Genomic DNA, 21,898 nt, shown 5'->3' with positions numbered 1-21,898 from the left:
CCTGTCAACGTTGTTCCACTGCTGTGCCTGTCAACGTTGTTCCGCTGCTGTGCCTGTCAACGTTGTTCCACTCCTGTGTCTGTCAGCTTCGTTCCACTGCTGTGCCTGTCAACGTTGTTCCACTGCTGTGCCTGTCAACGTTGTTCCGCTGCTGTGCCTGTCAACGTTGTTCCACTCCTGTGTCTGTCAGCTTCGTTCCACTGCTGTGCCTGTCAACGTTGTTCCACTGCTGTGCCTGTCAACGTTGTTCCACTGCTGTGTCTGTCAGCTTCGTTCCACTGCTGTGCCTGTCAACGTTGTTCCACTGCTGTGCCTGTCAACGTTGTTCCACTGCTGTGTCTGTCAGCTTCGTTCCACTGCTGTGCCTGTCAATGTTGTTACACGGCTGTGCCTGTCCACGTTGTTCCACTGCTGTGCCTGTCAGCTTTGTTACACGGCTGTGCCTGTCAACGTTGTTACACAGCTGTGCCTGTCAACGTTGTTACACGGCTGTGCCTGTCAGTTTTGTTACACAGCTGTGCCTGTCAGCTTTGTTACACAGCTGTGCCTGTCAACTTTGTTACACGGCTGTGCCTGTCAACGTTGTTACACAGCTGTGCCTGTCAACGTTGTTACACGGCTGTGCCTGTCAGCTTTGTTACACGGCTGTGCCTGTCACCGTTGTTACACGGCTGTGCCTGTCAGCTTTGTTACACGGCGGTGCCTGTCAACGTTGTTACACGGCGGTGCCTGTCAGCTTTGTTATACAGCTGTGCCTGTCAGCTTTGTTACACAGCTGTGCCTGTCAGCTTTGTTACACAGCTGTTCCTGTCAACGTTGTTACACAGCTGTGCCTGTCAACGTTGTTACACGGCTGTGCCTGTCAGCTTTGTTACACAGCTGTGCCTGTCAACGTTGTTACACGGCTGTGCCTGTCAGCTTTGTTACACAGCTGTGCCTGTCAGCTTTGTTACACAGCTGTGCCTGTCAACGTTGTTACACAGCTGTGCCTGTCAACGTTGTTACACGGCTGTGCCTGTCAGCTTTGTTACACAGCTGTGCCTGTCAACGTTGTTACACGACTGTCTGCCACCGAGTCACTTTCTTCTGTTTCTTCTACTTTTCCTCAACTTTCAATAAAGATTTTTGACACTTTGTTTTCCTAGGAAGGCTTAACTGGAGGATTGTAAAAAATGAGACCCCCGGTCATTGTCCCCATAGTGAGAGGAACAGGGACTTGACATATCACTGCTTTGTGTTAGGAAAGAGACAGGAGGGATGGCGATGTGACATCAAGACAACACATTCCAATCTGACTGGGTGACAGAGACGAGAAAGAGTCTGCTCTCAGCATCTTCCTAGGAGTAAACACTGGAACCAATCATGAAGACAAACACACTCGCATTCAGTACACAAATACACAGACACTCATAGAAGATTAAAGGGAGATTTTTACCGCCAAAAAAGGAGAGCTTTGGAGATGATGCTACTGTACATCTAGAACACTTGCTTTTAGGATAGTTGATGGTAGCATTTTGAGCTGTTAGAGCACCTTGCATGGGACGTGAGGGAACAGAATCAGAATAGCACTGCAGACAGATAAACGTCCCTGCACCGCATACAGTACCTGACCTGACTGTGAGTGTGTGTTTGAGAACACAGATAAGTATAGAACTGGGCCAGAGCAAACTAGCCTCCACAGGGCAGGAGAAAGTCAACAGACTTTTATTTTTAAACCCTCCTGCTAATTAGTTTACATTTGGTCTATCCTGCTTTCTTTCCCTCCTCTCTCGCTCTCTCTGGTCTCTTCTAATGATCCGTCTACTCCCACATCCAGAGAAGGGTGACTCTCTACTCCTTCTTCTCCTCCCTTCCAGCATGGAATTCTGGATACAACAGGCCTTACAGTGAAATGCTTACTTACAAGCCCTTAACCAACAATGCAGTTTTAAGAAATAACCTAAAAAAAGGCAAGAGATAAGAACAACAAATAATTAAAGAGCAGCAGTAAATAACAATAGCGGGTCTATATACAGGGGGTACCGGTACAGAGTCAATGTGCAGGGGCATTGGTGTCAAGGTAATTGAGGTAATATGTACATGTAGGGAGAGTTATTAAAGTGAATATGCATAGATAATAACAGAGAAGCAACTGCGTAGAATGAGGGGGGCAGTGCAAATAGTCTGGATAGCCACTTGATTAGCTGTTCAGGACTTATGGCTTGAGGGTAGAAGCCTCTTGGACCAAGACTTGGTGCTCCGGAACCGCTTGCCGTGCGGGAGCAGAGAGAACAGTCTATCACTAGGATGGCTGGGCCTTCCTCTGACACTACCTGGTAAAGAGATCCTGGATGGCAGGAAGCTTGGCCACAGTGATGTACTGGGCTGTATGCACTACCCTCTGTAGTGCCTTGCGGTCTGAGGCCGAGCAGTTGCCATACCAGGCGGTGATGCAACCTGTCAGGATACTCTCGATGGTGCAGCTCTAAAACCTTTTTAGGATGAGGACCCATGCCAAATCTTTTCAGTCTCCTGAGGGGGAATAGGTTTTGTCATGCCCTCTTCATGTCTGTCTTGGTGTGCTTGGACCATGTTAGTTTGTTGGTGATGTGGATGCCAAGGAACTTGAAGCTCTCAAACTGCTCCACTACAACCCCCTCAATGAGAATGAGGGCGTGCTTGGTCCTCCTTTTCCTGTAGTCCACAATCATCTCCTTTGTCTTGATCATGTTGAGGGAGAGGTTGATGTCCTGGAACCACACAGTCAGGTCCCTATAGGCTGTGTCATCGTTGTTGGTGATCAGGCCTACCAATGTTGTGTCATCAGCAAACTTAATGATGGTGTTGGAGTCGTGCCTGGCCATGCAGTCAGGGAGTACAGGAGGGAACTGAGCACGCACCTCTGAGGGGCCCCCGTGTTGAGGATCAGCATGGCGGATGTGTTGTTACCTACCCTTACCACCTGGGGGCGGCCCGTCAGGAAGTCCAGGATCCAGTTGCAGAGGGAGGCGTTTAGTCCCAGCGTCTTTAGCTTAGTGATGAGCTTTGAGGGAACTATGGTGTTGAAAGCTGAGCTGTCGTCAATGAATTGCATTCTCACATAGGTGTTCCTTTTGTCCAGGTGTGAAAGGGCAGTGTGGAGTGCAATAGAGATTGCATCATCTGTGGATCTGTTGGTGCGGTATGTAAATTGGAGTGAATCTAGGGTTTCTGGGATAATGGTGTTGATGTGAGCCATGACCAGCCTTTCAAAGCATTTTATGGCTACAGATGTGAGTGCTACAGGTCGGTAGGCATTTAGGCAGGTTACCTTAGTGTTCTTGGGCACAGGGACTATGGTGGTCTGCTTGTAACATGTTGATATTCCGGACTCAGACAGGGAGAGGTCGAAAATGTCAGTGAAGACACTTGCTAGTTGGTCAGCGCATGCTCGGAGTACACGTCCTGGTAATCTGTCTGGCCCTGCGGCCTCGGCTGCGGAGAGCATGATCACACAGTTGTCCAGAACAGCTGATGATCTCATGCATGTTTCAGTGTTACTTGCCTCGAAGCGAGCATATAAGTTATTTAGCTCGTCTGGTAAGCTCGTGTCACTGGGCAGCTCTTGGCTGTGCTTCCCTTTGTACTGTAGTCTGCAATAGTTTGCAAGCCCTGCCACATCCGACGTGCGTCGGAGCCGGTGTATAACGATTCGATCTTAGTCCTATATTGACTCTTTGCCTGTTTGATGGTTCATCGGAGGGCATAGCGGGATTTCTTATAAGCTTCTGGGTTAGAGTCCCGCTCCTTGAAAGCGACAGCTCTACCCTTTAGCTCAAAGCAAATGTTGCCTGTAATCCTTGGCTTCTGGTTGGGGTATGTACGTACGGTCACTGTGGGGATGACGTCCTCGATGCACTTATTGATAAAGCCAGTGACTGATGTGGTGTACTCCTCAATGCTATCTGAAAAATTCCGGAACATATTCCAGCCTGTGCTAGTAAAACAGTCCTGTAGTTTAGCATCTGCTTCACATGACCACATTAATATTTAATTTAATGTGTTATTTAAGTTTCCCTGCATTAAAATCCCTGGCCACTAGGAGCACCGTCTCTGGATGAGCATTTTCCTGTTTGCTTATGGCGGTATACAGTTCATTGAGCGTGGTTTTAGTGCCAGCATCAGTCTGTGGTGGTATGTAGACAGTTTAAAAAAGTACAGATGAAGACTCTCAGTAGATAGGGTGGTCTACAGCTTATCATGAGATACTCTACCTCAGGTGAGCAAAACCTTGAGACTTCCTTAGATATCGTGCACCAGCTGTTGCTTACATATATGCATATGCCTCCGCCCTGTGTTTTACCAGAGGCTGCTGTTCTATACTGCCGATAGTGTATAACCCGCCAGCTGTATGTTCTTAATGTCATCGTTCAGCCACGACTCGGTGAAACATAAGATATTACAGTTTTTAATGTCCCGTTGGTAGGATATATGTGCTTTCAGTTCGTCCCTTTTATTTCCCAGCGATTGAAGGTTAGCTGTCAGGACAGAAGGCAAAGGCAGATTAGCCAAACGTCGCCTGATCCTAACAAGGCACCCTGATCTTTTTCCACAAAATCTCAGTTTCCTTCTCCAGCAAATGACGGGGATCTGGGCCTGGTCAGGTGTCTGTAGTATATCCCTCCCATCCGACTCAATGAAGAAAAACTTTTTGTCCAATTTGAGATGAGTGATCGCAGTTCTGATGTCCAGAAGCTCTTTCGGTCATCAGAGATGGTAGCAGCAACAACATTATGTACAAAATAAGTTACAAACAATGCAGAAAAACAAACAAAATAGCATAGTTGGTTAAAACCTGTTGGGGCTAGGGGGCAGTATTTTCACTTTTGGATGAAAGGCGTGCCCAGAGTAAACTGCCTCCTACTCTTTCCCAGATGGGAATATATGCATATTATTATTACTGGTGGATAGAAAACACTCTGAAGTTTCTAAAACTGTTTGAATTATGTCTGTGAGTATAACAGAACTCATATGGCAGACAAAAACCTGAGAAGAAATCCAAACAGGAAGTGAGACCTCGATTTTGGAAACAGTGCCATTTGAAGTCCAGCTTAGATATGGATGAGAATGCACTTCCTAGGGCTTCCACAAGATGTCACCGTCTTTAGATTCTGGTTGTATGATTCTACTATAAAGGAGGGGCTCATAATAGCTCTTTGAGTGGGTGGTCTGGCAGAAAGCCTCGGTCTCATTGCGCACGGTCACGAGAAAGTGTTCTTCCGTTCCAATGCGTTTCTTCAGACAATGAAATTCTTCGGTTGTCTGATTAATGTTTAAAACATCCTAAATATGGATTGCATACATCATTTGACTTGTTTCTACAACCTGTAACGGAACTTTTTGAGTTTTTGTCTGGAGGAATTGCTTGTGCTTTTTGAGGATTGAATGCTGGGCTGAACAAGCTAACAACAAGTGGCTAAATGATGGGCTTTATGGAACAAATCAGTCATTTATTGTCGAACTGGGATTCTTGGAACTTTCTTCTGATGAAGATATTCAAAGGTAAGTGAATATTTATAGTGTTATTGTAGCTTCTGTTGACACCAAAAATGGCGGCTATTTCTTTGGGTTCTGAGTGCCGTTCTCAGATTTTTCTTTTTCCGTAAAGTTTTTTTGAAATCTGACACAGCGGTTGCATAGAGGATACGTTTATCTTTAATTCTGTGAATAACACTTGCATCTTTTATCAATGTTTATTGTGAGTATTTCTGCAAAATCACCAGATGTTTTGGAATCAAAACATTACTGCATGTAACGCGCCAATGTAAACTGAGATGTTTTATATATATGCATATATATGCATATTATCGAACACAACACACAATACATGTATAACATGATGTCCTATGAGTGTCATCTGATGGAGATAATCAAAGGTTAGTGATTCATTTTATCTATATTTCTGCTTTGTGACTCTATCATTGGCTGTGAAAAATGTCTGTGTGTTTTTGAATTTGGTGGTGATCTAACATAAATATATGTTGTGTTTTCGCTGTAAAACATTCCCGCGCCACCTTTTCAGCTGAATGGGAGGGGGTGTTCCCTTTAGGGGACTCCTTGCCATAACAAGTTTAAGAGTCGATAAGACGGCAGCCATCAACACCAGCGCCATCATCTCACTGCAGATCGTGATTCCCCAGGGGAGGGGAGAGGTGTCACAGGCAGGCAGGCAGATTGGCTGAGCGGGGATGGAAAGCAGAACTCCCGAGTGGCCCACGTTGCCACGGTGCTGCGCTGAAAGAGCCTGCCTCTTTACTTACCCAGCCGTAAGAATAACTACGCCTGCCACTGAGAAGCATCTGCTCCTACTGGGTGTAAAACACTGGTACTTCCACCTCGGGAAAAAGCCGAGGACCATCAGACAGGTGAGCATGAGAGACCAATGCTGGATACACAGCAGTTGCCCATGGTCTGGCTGCCCCGGTTCCGTTACCAGAACCTGACATAACATAAAGCCCAAGCCCCATGTCTCTGACACCAGTCCCCAGAGTCCTATGACTGCCCCAGACCCATGCCATCCCCTATGGTACTCCCAGGTCCCAGACCAACTCCCAGGCACCAGCCCCTGGCCATGTTGCTGAGTCTAACTCTAAGGCGAAGTCCGACATATGTGCAGCAGATGTTGGGTGCAGCCAGCCAGTCAAGTGGCTGTGGGTTTGATTTACATACTGATTACTGCGCTTGGTTTGCCTCCTCACCAGCTGGAGTGACGAACGGAGATTCAGTCAACTTCTCCATTCGCAGATGTGAACATGAGCTAATTACACTCACATAAATGTGTTTCTACTTAGAAAGTACATAGGGGATTTGTCATTTTGTTATACTCCAGTCTCCTGATACATTTTATCAGGGAGACAATCAAAGACTTTTGTGTAAATCTGTCTGGTATTTAAATCGATTTCCTGTACAATCTTTGAATAACTATGTGTGTGTGTGTGTGTGTGTGTGTGTGTGTGTGTGTGTGTGTGTGTGTGTGTGTGTGTGTGTGTGTGTGTGTGTGTACTGTACATCTGAGCCTGAACATAACTCTGTTCATATGTGTAACGGTAGGAAGCCATTTCTCTTTCCCCTTCGGTTGAACCAAGATGAACAGCTGGCCCTTCCTATGCCTTGGAATGCGGCAGGTAGCCTAGTGGTTAGAGCGTTGGACTAGTAACCGAAAGGTTTCAAGATTGAATCCCCGAGCTGACAAGGTAAAAATCTGTGGTTCTGCCTCTGAACAACTGTTCATAGGCCAAAATTGAAAAAAAAGAATTTGTTCCTAACTAACTTGCCTAGTTAAATAAAGATTAAATTAAAAAAACAGAGGAATGACCTGGGTAAGGCAGGTGTCTGACATCCAGAACGCCAGACCATTCCTGCCATTTCTGTCCAGGTAATCCCAGAAACAGTGAGATGAGAAATGGAGCAGAGAAGACCTGAGAGATCTCACTTCCAGACGACTGGAACATACAGTGCCTTCGGAAAGTATTCAGACCCCTTGACTTTTTCCACGTTTTGTTATGTTACAGCCTTATTCTAAAATGGACAAACAAATATATACACTACCGTTCAAAAGTTTGGGGTCACTTAGAAATGTCCTTGTTTTTTTTAAATAAATGCCATTTTTTTTGTCCATTAAAATAACTTCAAATTGATCAGAAATACAGTCTAGACATTAAAGTTGTTTACGACTATTGTAGCTGGAAATGGCAGATTGTTAATGGAATATCTACATAGGTCGTACAGAGGCCCATTATCAGCAACCATCACTCCTGTGTTCCAAAGGCACGTTATGCTAGCTAATCCAAGTTTATCATTTTAAAAGGCTAATTGATCATTAGAAAACCATTTTGCAATTATGTTAGCACAGATGAAAACTTAAATAAATTGAAGAAGCAATAAAATTGGCCTTCTTTAGACTGGTTGAGTGTCTGGTACATAAGCATTTGTGGGTTCGATTACAGGCTCAAAATGGCCAGAAACAAAGAACTTTCTTCTGAAAGTCATCAGTCTATTCCTGTTCTGAGAAATTAACGCTATTCCATGCGAGAAATTGCAAAGAAACTGAAGATCTCGTACAACGCTGTGTACTACTCCCTTCACAGAACAGCGCAAACTGGCTCTGACCAGAATAGAAAGAGGAGTGGGAGGTCCCGGTGCACAACTGAGCAAGAGGACAAGCACATTAGAGTGATTAGTTTGAGAAACAGACGCCTCACAAGTCCTCAACTGGCAGCTTCTTTAAAAAGTATCCGCAAAACACCAGTCTCAATGTCAACAGTGTCATGATGTGCCCTGGGGGGAGGATCATAGCCCCCCCCCCCCCCCCCTCTCTTTCTCTACAGTTTATGACAGTTGTATATACTCTGCTTCTGGGTCTGTAGTATTGAGATTGGAATGTGTGACTGTGGGACACAGATAAATCTACACACAATACCCCATAGAGACAAAGCGAAAACAGATTTTTAGAAAGTACTTAGATCCTTTACTATGAGACTAGAAATTGAGCTCAGGTGCATCCTGTTTCCATTGATCATCCTTGAGATGTTTCTCCAACTTGATTGGAGTCCACCTGTGGTAAATTCAATTGATTGGACATGATTTGGAAAGGCACACACCTGTCTATATAAGGTACCACAATTGACAGTGCATGTCAGATCAAAAACCAAGCCATGAGGTCAAAGGAATTGTCCGTAGAGCTCCGAGGCAGGACTGTGTCGAAGCACAGATCTGTGAAGGGTACAAAAAGCTTTGAAGGTCCCCAAGAACACAATGGCCTCCATCATTCTTAAATTAAAGAAGTTTGGAACCACCAAGACTCTTCCTAGAGCTGGACGCCCAGCCAAACTGAGCAATCGGGGGAGAAGGACCTTGGTCAGGGAGGTGACCAAGAACTCCATGGTCACGCTGACGGAGCAGTTCCTCTGTGGAGATGGGAGAAACTTCCAAACATCTCTGCAGCACTCCACCAATCAGGCCTTTATGGCAGAGTGGCCAGACGGAAGCCACTCCTCAGTAAAAGGCACACGACAGCCCACTTGGAGTTTACCAAAAGGCACCTAAAGAATCTCAGACAATGAGAAACAAGATTATCTGGTTTGATGAAACCAAGATTGAAGCCACGCGTCACTTTGGAGGAAACCTGGCAACATCTCTATGGTGAAGCATGGTGGTGGCAGCATCATGTTGTGGGGATGTTTTTCAGTGGCAGGGACTGGGAGACTAGTCAGGATCAAGGCAAAGATGAAAGGAGCAAAGTGCAGAGAGATCCTTGATGGAAACCTGCTCCAGAGCACTCAGGACCTCAGACTGAAGGTTCACCTTCCAACATGGCAACGACCCTTAGTACACAGCCAAGAAAACACAGGAGTGGCTTCGGAACAAGTCTCTGAATGTCTTTGAGTGGCCCAGCCAGAGCCTGTACTTGAACTCGATCGAGCATCTCTGGATAGACCTGAAAATATCTGTGCAGCAATGCTCCCCATCCAACCTGACATAGAGAGGGTCTGCAGAGAAGAATGGGAGAAACTCCCCAAATACAGGTGTGCCAAGCTTGTAGCGTCATACCCAAGAAGACTCAAGGCTGTAATCGCTGCCAAAGGTGCTTCAACAAAGTACTGAATAAAGGGTCTGAATACATACGTAAATGTGATATCTCAGTTTTTCATTTTGTATAAATTAGCAAACATTTCTAAAAATCTGTAACCAAACAAAAGGTGGAAAAGGTCAAGGGGTCTGAATACTTTCAGAAGGCACTGCACCTTTAGCCAATAGGGGAAGACATTCACCTTCTGGTCCCCTGTTCACAATTTCACATAATCAAAATCCACATGTAATGCCAAAGTAAGCAAGCCAACTCAGCACTCCCTACGGGGGTATCTTGAAATCAGTCAATTACAGGTGAGCACTGACCTGTCTTTTTATAACCACACATAAAGCTCATCTGGGTTTAAAGGTGAGTGGTTTTACGAGGCAACCGTCTGTCCCCATGATTATAACTGGGGCAGTGGAGACTGGAGACTGTGCAGGGAGAGGGAGGGGCATTGTTAGAGGGACATTGGTTGACTGACCATCCTCCTCAGGCACCATGCAATGAACTTCATGGCCTCTCTTAAAGTGGCAATCAGCAGAATATATATAATGTGTGTGTGTGTGTATATATATACATATATATATATATATATATATATATATATATATATATATATATATACAGTGCCTTGCGAAAGTATTTGGCCCCCTTGAACTTTGCGACCTTTTGCCACATTTCAGGCTTCAAACATAAAGATATAAAACTGTATTTTTTTGTGAAGAATCAACAACAAGTGGGACACAATCATGAAGTGGAACGACATTTATTGGATATTTCAAACTTTTTTAACAAATCAAAAACTGAAAAATTGGGCGTGCAAAATTATTCAGCCCCCTTAAGTTAATACTTTGTAGCGCCACCTTTTGCTGTGATTACAGCTGTAAGTCGCTTGGGGTATGTCTCTATCAGTTTTGCACATCGAGAGACTGAAAAGTTTTCCCATTCCTCCTTGCAAAACAGCTCGAGCTAGGTGAGGTTGGATGGAGAGCATTTGTGAACAGCAGTTTTCAGTTCTTTCCACAGATTCTCGATTGGATTCAGGTCTGGACTTTGACTTGGCCATTCTAACACCTGGATATGTTTATTTTTGAACCATTCCATTGTAGATTTTGCTTTATGTTTTGGATCATTGTCTTGTAGGAAGACAAATCTCCGTCCCAGTCTCAGGTCTTTTGCAGACTCCATCAGGTTTTCTTCCAGAATGGTCCTGTATTTGGCTCCATCTATCTTCCCATCAATTTTAACCATCTTCCCTGTCCCTGCTGAAGAAAAGCAGGCCCAAACCATGATGCTGCCACCACCATGTTTGACAGTGGGGATGGTGTGTTCAGGGTGATGAGCTGTGTTGCTTTTACGCCAAACATAACGTTTTGCATTGTTGCCAAAAAGTTCAATTTTGGTTTCATCTGACCAGAGCACCTTCTTCTACATGTTTGGTGTGTCTCCCAGGTGGCTTGTGGCAAACTTTAAATGACACTTTTTATGGATATCTTTAAGAAATGGCTTTCTTCTTGCCACTCTTCCATAAAGGCCAGATTTGTGCAATATACGACTGATTGTTGTCCTATGGACAGAGTCTCCCACCTCAGCTGTAGATCTCTGCAGTTCATCCAGAGTGATCATGGGCCTCTTGGCTGCATCTCCGATCAGTCTTCTCCTTGTATGAGCTGAAAGTTTAGAGGGACGGCCAGGTCTTGGTAGATTTGCAATGGTCTGATACTCCTTCCATTTCAATATTATCGCTTGCACAGTGCTCCTTGGGATGTTTAAAGCTTGGGAAATCTTTTTGTATCCAAATCCGGCTTTAAACTTCTTCACAACAGTATCTCGGACCTGCCTGGTGTGTTCCTTGTTCTTCATGATGCTCTCTGCGCTTTTAACGGACCTCTGAGACTATCACAGTGCAGGTGCATTTATACGGAGACTTGATTACACACAGGTGGATTGTATTTATCATCATTAGTCATTTAGGTCAACATTGGATCATTCAGAGATCCTCACTGAACTTCTGGAGAGAGTTTGCTGCACTGAAAGTAAAGGGGCTGAATAATTTTGCACGCCCAATTTTTCTGTTTTTGATTTGTTAAAAAAGTTTGAAATATCCAATAAATGTCGTTCCACTTCATGATTGTGTCCCACTTGTTGTTGATTCTTCACAAAAAAATACAGTTTTATATCTTTATGTTTGAAGCCTGAAATGTGGCAAAAGGTCGCAAAGTTCAAGGGGGCCGAATACTTTCGCAAGGCACTGTATATAAAGGGAACACTAAAATAACACATCCTAGATCTGAATGAATTAAATATTCCTATTAAATACTTTTTTCTTTACATAGTTGAATGTGCTGACAACAAAATCACACAAAAATGATCAATGGAAATCAAATTTATCAACCCATGGAGGTCTGGATTTGGAGTCACACACAAAATTAAAGTGGAAAACCACACTACAGACTGATCCAACTTTGATGTAATGTCCTTAAAACAAGTCAAAATGAGGCTCAGTAGTGTGTGTGGCCTCCACGTGCCTGTGTGGCCTCCACGTGCCTGTATGACCTCCCTACAACGCCTGGGCATGCTCCTGATTAGGTGGCGGATGGTCTCCTGAGGGATCTCCTCCCAGACCTGGACTAAAGCATCCGCCAACTCCTGGACAGTCTGTGGTGCAACGTGGCGTTGGTGGATGGAGCGTGACATGATGTCCCAGATTCAGGTCTGGGGAACGGGTGGGCCAGTCCATAGCATCAATGCCTTCCTCTCGCAGGAACTGCTGACACACTCCAGCCACATGATGTCTAGCATTGTCTTGCATTAGGAGGAACCCAGGGCCAACCGCACCAGCATATGGTCTCACAAGGGGTCTGAGGATCTCATCTCGGTACCAAATGGCAGTCAGGCTACCTCTGGCAAGCACATGGAGGGCTGTGCGGCCCCCCAAAGAAATGCCACCCCACACCATGACTGACCCAACGCCAAACCGGTCATGCTGGAGGATGTTGCAGGCAGCAGAACGTTCTCCACGGCGTCTCCAGACTCTGTCACGTCTGTCACATTTGCTCAGTGTGAACCTGCTTTCATCTGTGAAGAGCACAGGGCGCCAGTGGCGAATTTGCCAATCTTGGTGTTCTCTGGCAAATGCCAAACGTCCTGCACGGTGTTGGGCTGTAAGCACAACCCCCACCTGTGGACGTCGGACCCTCATACCACCCTCATGGAGTCTGTTTCTGACCGTTTGAGCAGACACATGCACATTTGTGGCCTGCTGGAGGTCATTTTGCAGGGCTCTGGCAGTGCTCCTCCTGCTCCTCCTTGCACAAAGGCGGAGGTAGCAGTCCTGCTGCTGGGTTGTTGCCCTCCTACGGCCTCCTCCACGTCTCCTGATGTACTGGCCTGTCTCCTGGTAGCGCCTCCATGCTCTGGACACTACGCTGACAGCAAACCTTCTTGCCACAGCTCGCATTGATGTGCCATCCTGGATGAGCTGCACTACCTGAGCCACTTGTGTGGGTTGTAGACTCCGTCTCATGCTACCACTAGAGTGAAAGCACCGCCAGCATTCAAAAGTGACCAAAACATCAGCCAGGAAGCATAGGAACTGAGAAGTGGTCTGTGGTTACCACCTGCAGAACCACTCCTTTATTGGGGGTGTCTTGCTAATTGCCTATAATTTCCACCTGTTGTCTATTCCTTTTGCACAACAGCATGTGAAATTTATTGTCAATCAGTGTTGCTTCCTAAGTGGACAGTTTGATTTCACAGAAGTGTGATTGACTTGGAGTTACATTGTGTTGTTTAAGTTTTCCCTTTATTTTTTTGAGCAGTGTGTATATATATATATATATATATATATATATATATATATATATATATACACACACAGTTGAAGTCGGACGTTTACATACACTTAGGTTGGAGTCATTAAAACTTGTTTTTCAACCAATCCACAAATGTGTTGTTAACTATAGTTTTGGCAAGTCGCACAAGTGATTTTCCAACAATTGTTTACAGACAGATTATTTCACTTATAATTCACTGTATCACAATTCCAGTAGGTCTATTTCAGCCCCACCCATTGCTGACAGGTGTATAAAATCGAGCACACAGCCATGCAATCTCCATGGACAAACATTGTCAGTAGAATGACCTTACTAAAGAGCTCAGTGACTTACAACATGGCACCGTCATAGGATGCCACCTTTCCAACAAGTCAGTTCATCAAATGTCTGCCCTGCTAGAGCTGCCCCGGTCAACTGTAAGTGGTGTTGAACTGGAAACGTCTAGGAGCAACAACAGCTTAGCCGTGAAGTGGTAGGCTACACAAACTCAGAAAATGGAACTGCCGGGTTCTGAAGTGCATATGGCATAAAAAATTGTCTGTCCTCGGTTGCAAACACTACCGAGTTCCAAACTGCACCTGGAAGCAACGTCAGCACAAGAACTGTTCGTCGGGAGCTTTATAAAATGGGTTTCCATGGCCAAGTAGCAGCACACAAATCTAAGATCACCATGCACAATGCCAAGCGTCGGTTGGAGTGGTGTAAAGCTCGCTGCCTTTGGACTCTGGAGCAGTGGAAACGAGTTCTCTGGAGTGATGAATCACGCTTCACCATCTGGCAGTCAGACAGATGAATCTGGGTTTGGCGGATGGCTGGAGAACGCCACCTGCCCCAATGCATAGTGCCAACTGTAAAGTTTGGTTCGGGCTAGGCCCCTTAGTTCCAGTGAAGGGAAAACTTAATGCTACTGCACACAATGACATTCCATGCGATTCTGTGTTTCCAACTTTGTGGCAACAGTTTGGGGAAGGCCCTTTCCTGTTTCAGCATGACAATGCCCCGTGCACAAAGCAAAGTCCATACAGAAATGATTTGTCAAGATCGGTGTGGAAGAACTTAACTGGCCTGCAAAGGGCACTTACCTCAACCCCATCGGACACCTTTGGATGATTTGGAACGCCGACTGCGAGCCAGGCCAAAATGGCCCAACATCAGTGCCCGACCTCATTAATGCTCTTGTGGCTGAATGGAAGCAAGTCCCTGCAGCAATGTTACAACTTCTAGTGGAAAGCCTTCCCAGAAGAGTGGAGGCTGTTATTGAAGCAAAGAGGGGACCAACTCCATATTAATGCCAATGATTTGGTAATAAGATGTTCAACGAGCAGGTGTACACATACTTTTGGTCATGTGTGTGTGTATATATAAATAATGATTTTAGTAATAAAAAAAAAAAATATATATATTTTATTTATTAATATTACGAGTTTTTTTTCCCCTTCTGCATTGTTGGGAAGGACTGGTAAGTAAGCATTTCACGGCATTTCACCTGTTAACGAAGCAGGTGACAATTAAAATTAGAATGTTTATTTTAAACAAAAACAAAGTGTCCTCACCACCCATTTCTGTAAAAAGCTGAGGGACGGGGCTGCAGAAATACAACCGCTCAAATGTATAGTCAGAGCTATGGATGCAAGGATTGAGCACCCACGATATCAACACTATAGTTTTAACCATGTTCTGAGGCTATATTGTGTTTTTTTATATGTACTTTGTTTACAAATATTGGAGTAAAACAACCTTATATTTTGGGTTCTGACAGGTTACAACAGTAGAACTAAACTCATGAGGCATTTATAGGTTATATTCTTCAAGAATCAATGAGTACATATCTTATATTTCTAAGTTCAAAAATGGATATACCAACTGCAGATTGCTTTAAATACAGGTGCGTAAGTAACTGCCTGTGAGTGTTTTTTAACAAGACGCACGACAGAACCTGTCATTATGCAAAGAGCTTGGCTGTAGATATATACAGCAGTGAGATGAAGAGGCAGAAGCTGGACAGGCCTGGAGGGGCCACACAGTCCAGGCTTTCTCTTACCCTCCCCAGGGGCCTTGTCTGTTCTGTTTCTTAGAGTAAGATCAGAAGAGAAAGCAGCCCATCAGAGTACGTAGAGGAAGTGCTTCTTTCCTAGAAAAAATGATATTTGCAGAGTAGAGAAACAGCTAATGGGAACACTGTGGGCACTGTGGTTAAAGCTTGAGAAACACACATGATCTTATCAGGTTTCACATGCAAGCCCACAGCAAGACGGGGCTATGGCCAGCGGAGAGAGTAAGGGCAAGGTAGAACATATAGAAATACTAACCTTCAAACATACACCCACTGTTTCAAGTGACAACTGGTAGGAAGCAATCCTAACTTTTACGTGTCGCATTGTGTTTACACTCTTAACTTCAAGTGCACTCATGTTGTACATCTACAAGTCTCTGCTAGGTAAAGCCCCGCCTTATCTCAGCTCACTGGTCACCATAGCAGCACCCACTCGTAGCACGCGCCCCAGCAGGTATATCTCACTGGTCACCCCCAAAGCCAATTCCTCCTTTGGCCGCCTCTCCTTTCAGTTCTCTGCTGCCCATGACTGAAACGAATTGCAAAAATCTCTGAAGCTGGAGACTCACATCTCCCTCACTAGCTTTAAGCACCAGCTGTCAGAGCAGTTTACAGATCACTGCACCTGTACTTAGCCTATCTGTAAACAGCCCATCTACCTACCTCATCCCCATACTGGTATTTATTTATTTATTTTGCTCCTTTGCACCCCAGTATCTCTACCTGCACATTCATCTTCTGCACATCTACCATTCCAGTGTTTAATTGCTACATTGTAATTACTTCGCCACCATGGCCTATTTATTTCCTTAACTTACCTCATTTGCACTTTCTGTATATAGACTTTTTGTTTTCTTTTGTTCTACTGTGTTATTGACTGTATGTTTTGTTTACTCCATGTGTAACTCTGTGTTGTTGTATGTGTCGAATTGCTACGCTTTATCTTGGCCAGGTCGCAGTTGTAAATGAGAACTTGGCCCACCTGGTTAAATAAAGGTGAAAAAAAAAAAGAATTATAATAATAATAAAAAGTACACAACCAGTCATTATCGATGATATACAAGCCCCAAAACACAGTGCACAATAGGCACTGTGGTAATCTAAGATGATAGCCATGACAGATCAGGGGGAAAGCTATGAGCTCTTACTGATGTCACTTGTTAAATCCACTTCAATCATTGTAGATGAAGGGAAGGAGACCGGTTAAAGAAGGATTTTTAAGCCTTGAAACAATTGAGACATGGATTGTGTATGTGTGCCATTCAGAGCGTGAATGGGCAAGACAAAATATTTAAGTGCAACGCTACTGGGTTTTTCCACGCTCAACAGTTTCCCATGTGTATCAAGAATGGTCCACCACCCAAAGGACATTCAGCCAACTTGACACAACTGTGGGAAGCATTTGAGTCAGCATGGGCCAGCATCCCTGTGGAACGCTTTTGACACCTTGTAGAGTCCATGCCCTGATGAATTGAAGCTGTTCTGAGGGAAAAGGGGATGCAACTCAATATTAGGAAGGTGTTCCTAATGTTTGGTACACTCAGTGTATATGAACTACACTGGGGTCAGATTAAACATGTGGATACCAACAATGCCAGTCTCCTCCTCCTCCTCCTTTCACAAAGAAAAGTCATGCCCACAGGAGGGAAACCTAACCACCCCTCTCTCTCTCTCTCTCTCCTTCCCTCTCCCTCTTCCTCTCGCTCTCTCTCATTCCCTCTCTCTCTTCCTCTCTCTCTCCCTCTGGTTGCGGCAGTTGGCTTTTACTGGCCCATTGTTCTGGAATCCACCAAGTTCCGGAGTCTCTGCTCACAGAGGGGCTCAGGATCACACAGCTCCCGGCCCTGGGCGCCAGACCGTGCCTGTCGCTCACCTGCCCGCCTGCCCTCACTCACACTCACACACACACCCACACACGTCTATGGAGAGCAGCGATAGCACACACAAAAAAACACACACCAGTGCTCCAGGAGACTATGAGAATGCTGTGTAAGACAGGATTTAGTTCTATAGTTTAAGCAAAGCTTCTGTCCTTTTTCATGTGAGCCTAATCACTCATCACCAGCGTACAGCCTTTCAGAGGAAGATTTATTTAAAAAAAAAACAGTTTGTTCAGCCTTTTTGGAACCTTATTTTTCTTCTCTCCTTTCTCTCGACAGTAACGAACGTCCCTGTTCAGGGTCTTTCTTAACACTGCTGCTGATAGCTTTTGACAACTCACTAAAATAGGGGCTCACATGTAAAATCACCTGCTAGTCTTTTCACAATGTTTGGGTGGAGACTACAGTGATACAAATGACCCAATGATTATAACCACCATTTCACCACCTGTCATTCACTGGCTGTCAATCAGCAGTGGTCCCACCCACCCATAAGACCTCCAGTTAAATTTAGAGGGTGAGACAGGAGCCTCAGCTGCCAGCAATGACCAATAGAAAATAGATCCCCCCCCCCCCCCCTTTAAAATCTCCAGCCCTCATCATATAGCATCTTCAGAGGAGGAGAAGAAAAGAGGAGACAAGTGAAAGGGAGAGGAGGAGCAGGAGAAGAGCTGAGCCTTGTTGTCTGTGATCAGCCTGGCCCTTTTACCCACTCATGTAGAGCAATTAACCTATGCTGGCCCATGACCTGAGGGGATGGAAATGAACCCTGACCTCCAGGAGGTCACTCTGTATCTCTATAATGACAGGCTGCTGGTTAGACAACACTCATAGAATCCTCTAACAAAGACCTGTCCTCAGCTGAAGGTTTAAATAAGCTTCAACATGTTAGGAAGAGCAACAACAAACTGCATAACCCCTATGGCAAACATGAATCAGCTGATATATGGGCCTATAGATTAAAAACTGTACACAGCCAAATCAATCAGGTACCATTATGATGTGATCTAAATGCGAGGGAATCTATTTTTCTGAGAACTTTGTTGTGACCTAGTTACCTCCAATCCCACCCAATCACCCCTTATAAACACACACACACACACACAGACACACACACACACACACACAGTGATGCTGTCCTAGGGGGGGGGGTATGGATTGTCTCTATTTGCGGATTCAGCTGGGCTCTTTTAAGAGGACCATAAACAGAGTTGATGGTTAGCCTCCCCACAGCGCAGAGTGCCTCCCAGGGACCTCCAACACCACCCAGGAAGGTCCGGAGGGGAATTTAACACCAAGAACAGTTGCTTGGTTGTGAACAGTGAAGAATCCTCCAGAGAAGAGAGGAAGTCCCCCAAAATAAGCAGGCTATCTTGTCCCAGAGCTGGAGACAGTAAACAACCCTCTGCCTCTCTCTTTGTCCCAACCATCAGCCATGTCCAGCATCTGTCCATTTGTTTAAATCATGAATGCTTGAGGTACACACATTTTGCTGTGATTGTAACATATGGAGTCTGCATCACAAGTTCACAACACATCTATTCAACAAAGACACAACCACAGAGCAGTTCTCAACGTATGCCCTTTTCATTGCATGATTAAGCTGTTGATTGTCATACGAATATGTTCATTGCCTTCAAAACACTGTGCACAAGGCTACTTACCACATATGAACATTACCAGTGACGCGTGCATGGTTTTATGTTCATGGGTCAGTCCCCTTTGACTTGTTCAGTAGATTCAGCCTGAAAATGTTACGTAGAAATAGCCTGGTATGAATAATGTCACACGTTAACTCAATCAATACAAAAGACAGAGCTGTTTTGATTCTGCACTTATTTATTAAAAAGAAAAAACTTTTAAAAAACTGAAAAGGCATTAGAATATAAAGTTTGCTGGTTGGAAAGTAGGTTTAATAGCATAGTTAAACTATAATAAACAACGTCAGAGATACAACAAATTAATTAATGAAAAAGACACTTACACTTTAATATTAGTAGGTTTGATCCCCCTGTCTTTTAAATCAACACGAATCCATACGATTCCCCCTGTTTCATTTGAGCGGAGTTGGCAGTATAATCAGAAGCCTGACCACCACTCTCCAAAGTATTTGATATCTGACGACCACTCTCCGAAATTCTGTCCCGAGTCTCGTTATATGGAAACTCCGCTGCGGAGTTTCGTTTCGTAGGAATGGACCCTAGAGCGCTTCTGACTGCTTATTGTAGTGTAATAACATCAAAGCAAAATCCACTATTAAAAGGTTTTAACATTAACTATTAAACGGTTTTAACATTAATTATGACTACGATGCTGCATAAACGTGTGACTTTGATCAAATCAAAAGTGGGCTGAAGATTCAGATAATAATTTCGCCATGATTGATACACATATAATGACAGTAGACTCAGATGGTTCTGGCTGCCGAGTCTGGACCTTGAAGAAGTTAGTGAAGTTAATTCAAGTAGTGTGTAAAGTCCACCACCGGTTTTCAGAAGACCCTAGTGTCAGAGAGAATAGATGTGCGCCTTGGAAACAGGAATGCGCGCTCTGGGGAGAACGGATTAGGTTCCCTTTGATTGCTTCAGTGAACAATCCATGCGGCGCACATAACCACCTACTACACTTACCATCCCACTCTTCGCAGGCTTTAAAAAAAAGCAGATGTTTCCAGTTTTTAGGGATACAGTATTTTCAACCTAACTTGTTTCCCCTGAAAAAACGGAAGTGGGGATTCCACTCAGGTGTCTTGTTAGGTCTACTACGTTAGGTTAACCATCACCAGACCATGCTCCTTCCCAACAACAGGTGGTTGGAAAAAATCCTGTTAATTTGGTTGTAATTCCTACAAGCATTTTAATGAATTTGAACATGTTTTCAGACAGAAAACAACATTGCATCTTATGATTAGATATGTTATAGATCTCTATTAGGCTATTCGATTTTCATAATGGTTAGACAACATACAGTGTGTGTAACAATGTTAGCACATCCTGAAACATGCCTCTGGATATATCGTCAACGTGTGATATTACATACGCTCTCTGTGGACAGTCAAGCTTTTTATTTGACCCCCTAAACCTGGGCCACTATGTAGCGCGTGTCTCTCTCGCTCTCTCTCAGGACTGGGGGAGGGAGAGAATTTTCACTCAATGAGCACAATTAATGCACACTGAACGTTAAGACACACACACACACACACAGTTGAGGTAGGTAGAAGCCTCAATGCATTCTCACAACGTAGCAAGGGAGAAGCAAACTACAAAAAGCCCCAACCAACATATGAGGTTAACTAACACAAAGAATGAAACCAACAAAGGCTGGCCGAAAGGCTTCTGGCCTCATCTCAACAACAAGAAATCCTCCTCTTACAAAGATCCTGATTGCCCACACCTGAGTAAAGCTTTCTGGCTGAGCACATCATCTAAAGCAGTTGCTGCTGCCCCCTGGGGGTGAGGGGTAATACTCATTACACATTAGTATGTTGTCCATCAATGTGCCTAAACTACATATCATAACATGCCCAACAAAAAACTTCAACATTATATCAAATGTATATTTATTTTTCATAGACGTCTTGTTTCAATTATACATCAACGGGGCTGAAATTTGTGTAGAACATGTTTTGTTTGTGTGAGCGACCGTGCGTGTGTTTGTTTTTGTGTGTAATGTATATGTGTGGCTGACGAAAAAGTATTTTCTGAATCAAAATGTAACATCTGTCACTCCGAGGTATCACATATGACTTTTACGATATGTCTGTCATATTGTACATATACTTACTGTAGTCAGAATAATGAAAAATTATTCCTGAAAGGGCATTTAATTGGTCAAAAGAAACATATTCCTCGGTAAAACATTCTCTCTGATCTCTTATCTTCAACTAATTCAAAAATCAATCTACCTTGGAACACGAAACATGTTTCATTGGTCCATATCCAGTTGTCGTGTTCCAGACATAGCGACACAACAAACTTGTGCAGATGGCATCATGTCAAAACCATGAAATGAATGATTGGGAGTTACTGACAGAAGCAGATGACCTATGTAGTGCAGACAGTTCTACTGACAGTTTTACTAGCATATTCACAACATCAGAAGGAGCTCCCTGCTATGTTCCAACAGACTACAGCTGTACAGTACACATGACCCAGTGTTCCTCCCATCACTAACATTTACCTTATTTCTTATTTTTTTGTGATAATATTTTTTATTAAATTCCTTTCAAATTTGACAGACAGAGAATGGGAATGAAGCACCAGTGGTACATTTTCATGAATACAGTTTTTCTCTCCTACATCGTTCAATCCACATGATCAGTTACAGTTGTTGTATGTCTGCACCTGCTTTCGTATGGCCTCCCGTGCTTCCGTGGCGTTCCTCTCCAGCTCTCCTAACTCGCTCTGCTGGTCCAGCATTTTCTGCTCATTATTACGGAACTTCTTCTCAAGCTCTGAAACAACAGAACAACAGAGAACAGATTATAGGAAGACAACAATAGAGTGACATTCTTTGAAAAGCTTAGCTGCTTCTCAAATGG

At 44.2% G+C, this 21,898-nt stretch overlaps 2 protein-coding genes across 7 annotated transcripts in view; both read right to left on the bottom strand.

Moving 5' to 3' along the window:
• Window positions 1–19,917, bottom strand: part of lamb2 (laminin, beta 2 (laminin S)) — a 48,048-nt gene extending 28,131 nt beyond the window's left edge. For all 3 annotated transcript variants that reach the window (XM_021616006.3, XM_021616007.3, XM_090184476.1), the window contains exons 1-2: window positions 19,343–19,917; window positions 19,023–19,103 (exon numbers count right to left, since the gene is read on the bottom strand). In XM_021616006.3, the coding sequence (XP_021471681.3) occupies window positions 19,023–19,053 (31 nt within the window). In that variant the 5' untranslated portion in view covers window positions 19,054–19,103; window positions 19,343–19,917. The remainder of the gene's footprint in view (window positions 1–19,022; window positions 19,104–19,342) is intronic.
• A 983-nt stretch (window positions 19,918–20,900) lies between these two features.
• lamb2l (laminin, beta 2-like) overlaps window positions 20,901–21,898 on the bottom strand; it is a 53,504-nt gene continuing 52,506 nt past the window's right edge. For all 4 annotated transcript variants that reach the window (XM_036988208.2, XM_036988209.2, XM_090184475.1 and 1 more), the window contains one exon: window positions 20,901–21,811. In XM_036988208.2, the coding sequence (XP_036844103.1) occupies window positions 21,675–21,811 (137 nt within the window). In that variant the 3' untranslated portion in view covers window positions 20,901–21,674. The remainder of the gene's footprint in view (window positions 21,812–21,898) is intronic.

This window comes from Oncorhynchus mykiss, chromosome 9 (genome assembly GCF_057628025.1).
Source record: "Oncorhynchus mykiss isolate SJ-2025 chromosome 9, ASM5762802v1, whole genome shotgun sequence".
Lineage (NCBI taxonomy): Eukaryota > Metazoa > Chordata > Actinopteri > Salmoniformes > Salmonidae > Oncorhynchus > Oncorhynchus mykiss.
Note: the sequence above shows the minus strand (reverse complement) of the source record. Positions and strands in the feature narration are given on the sequence as shown.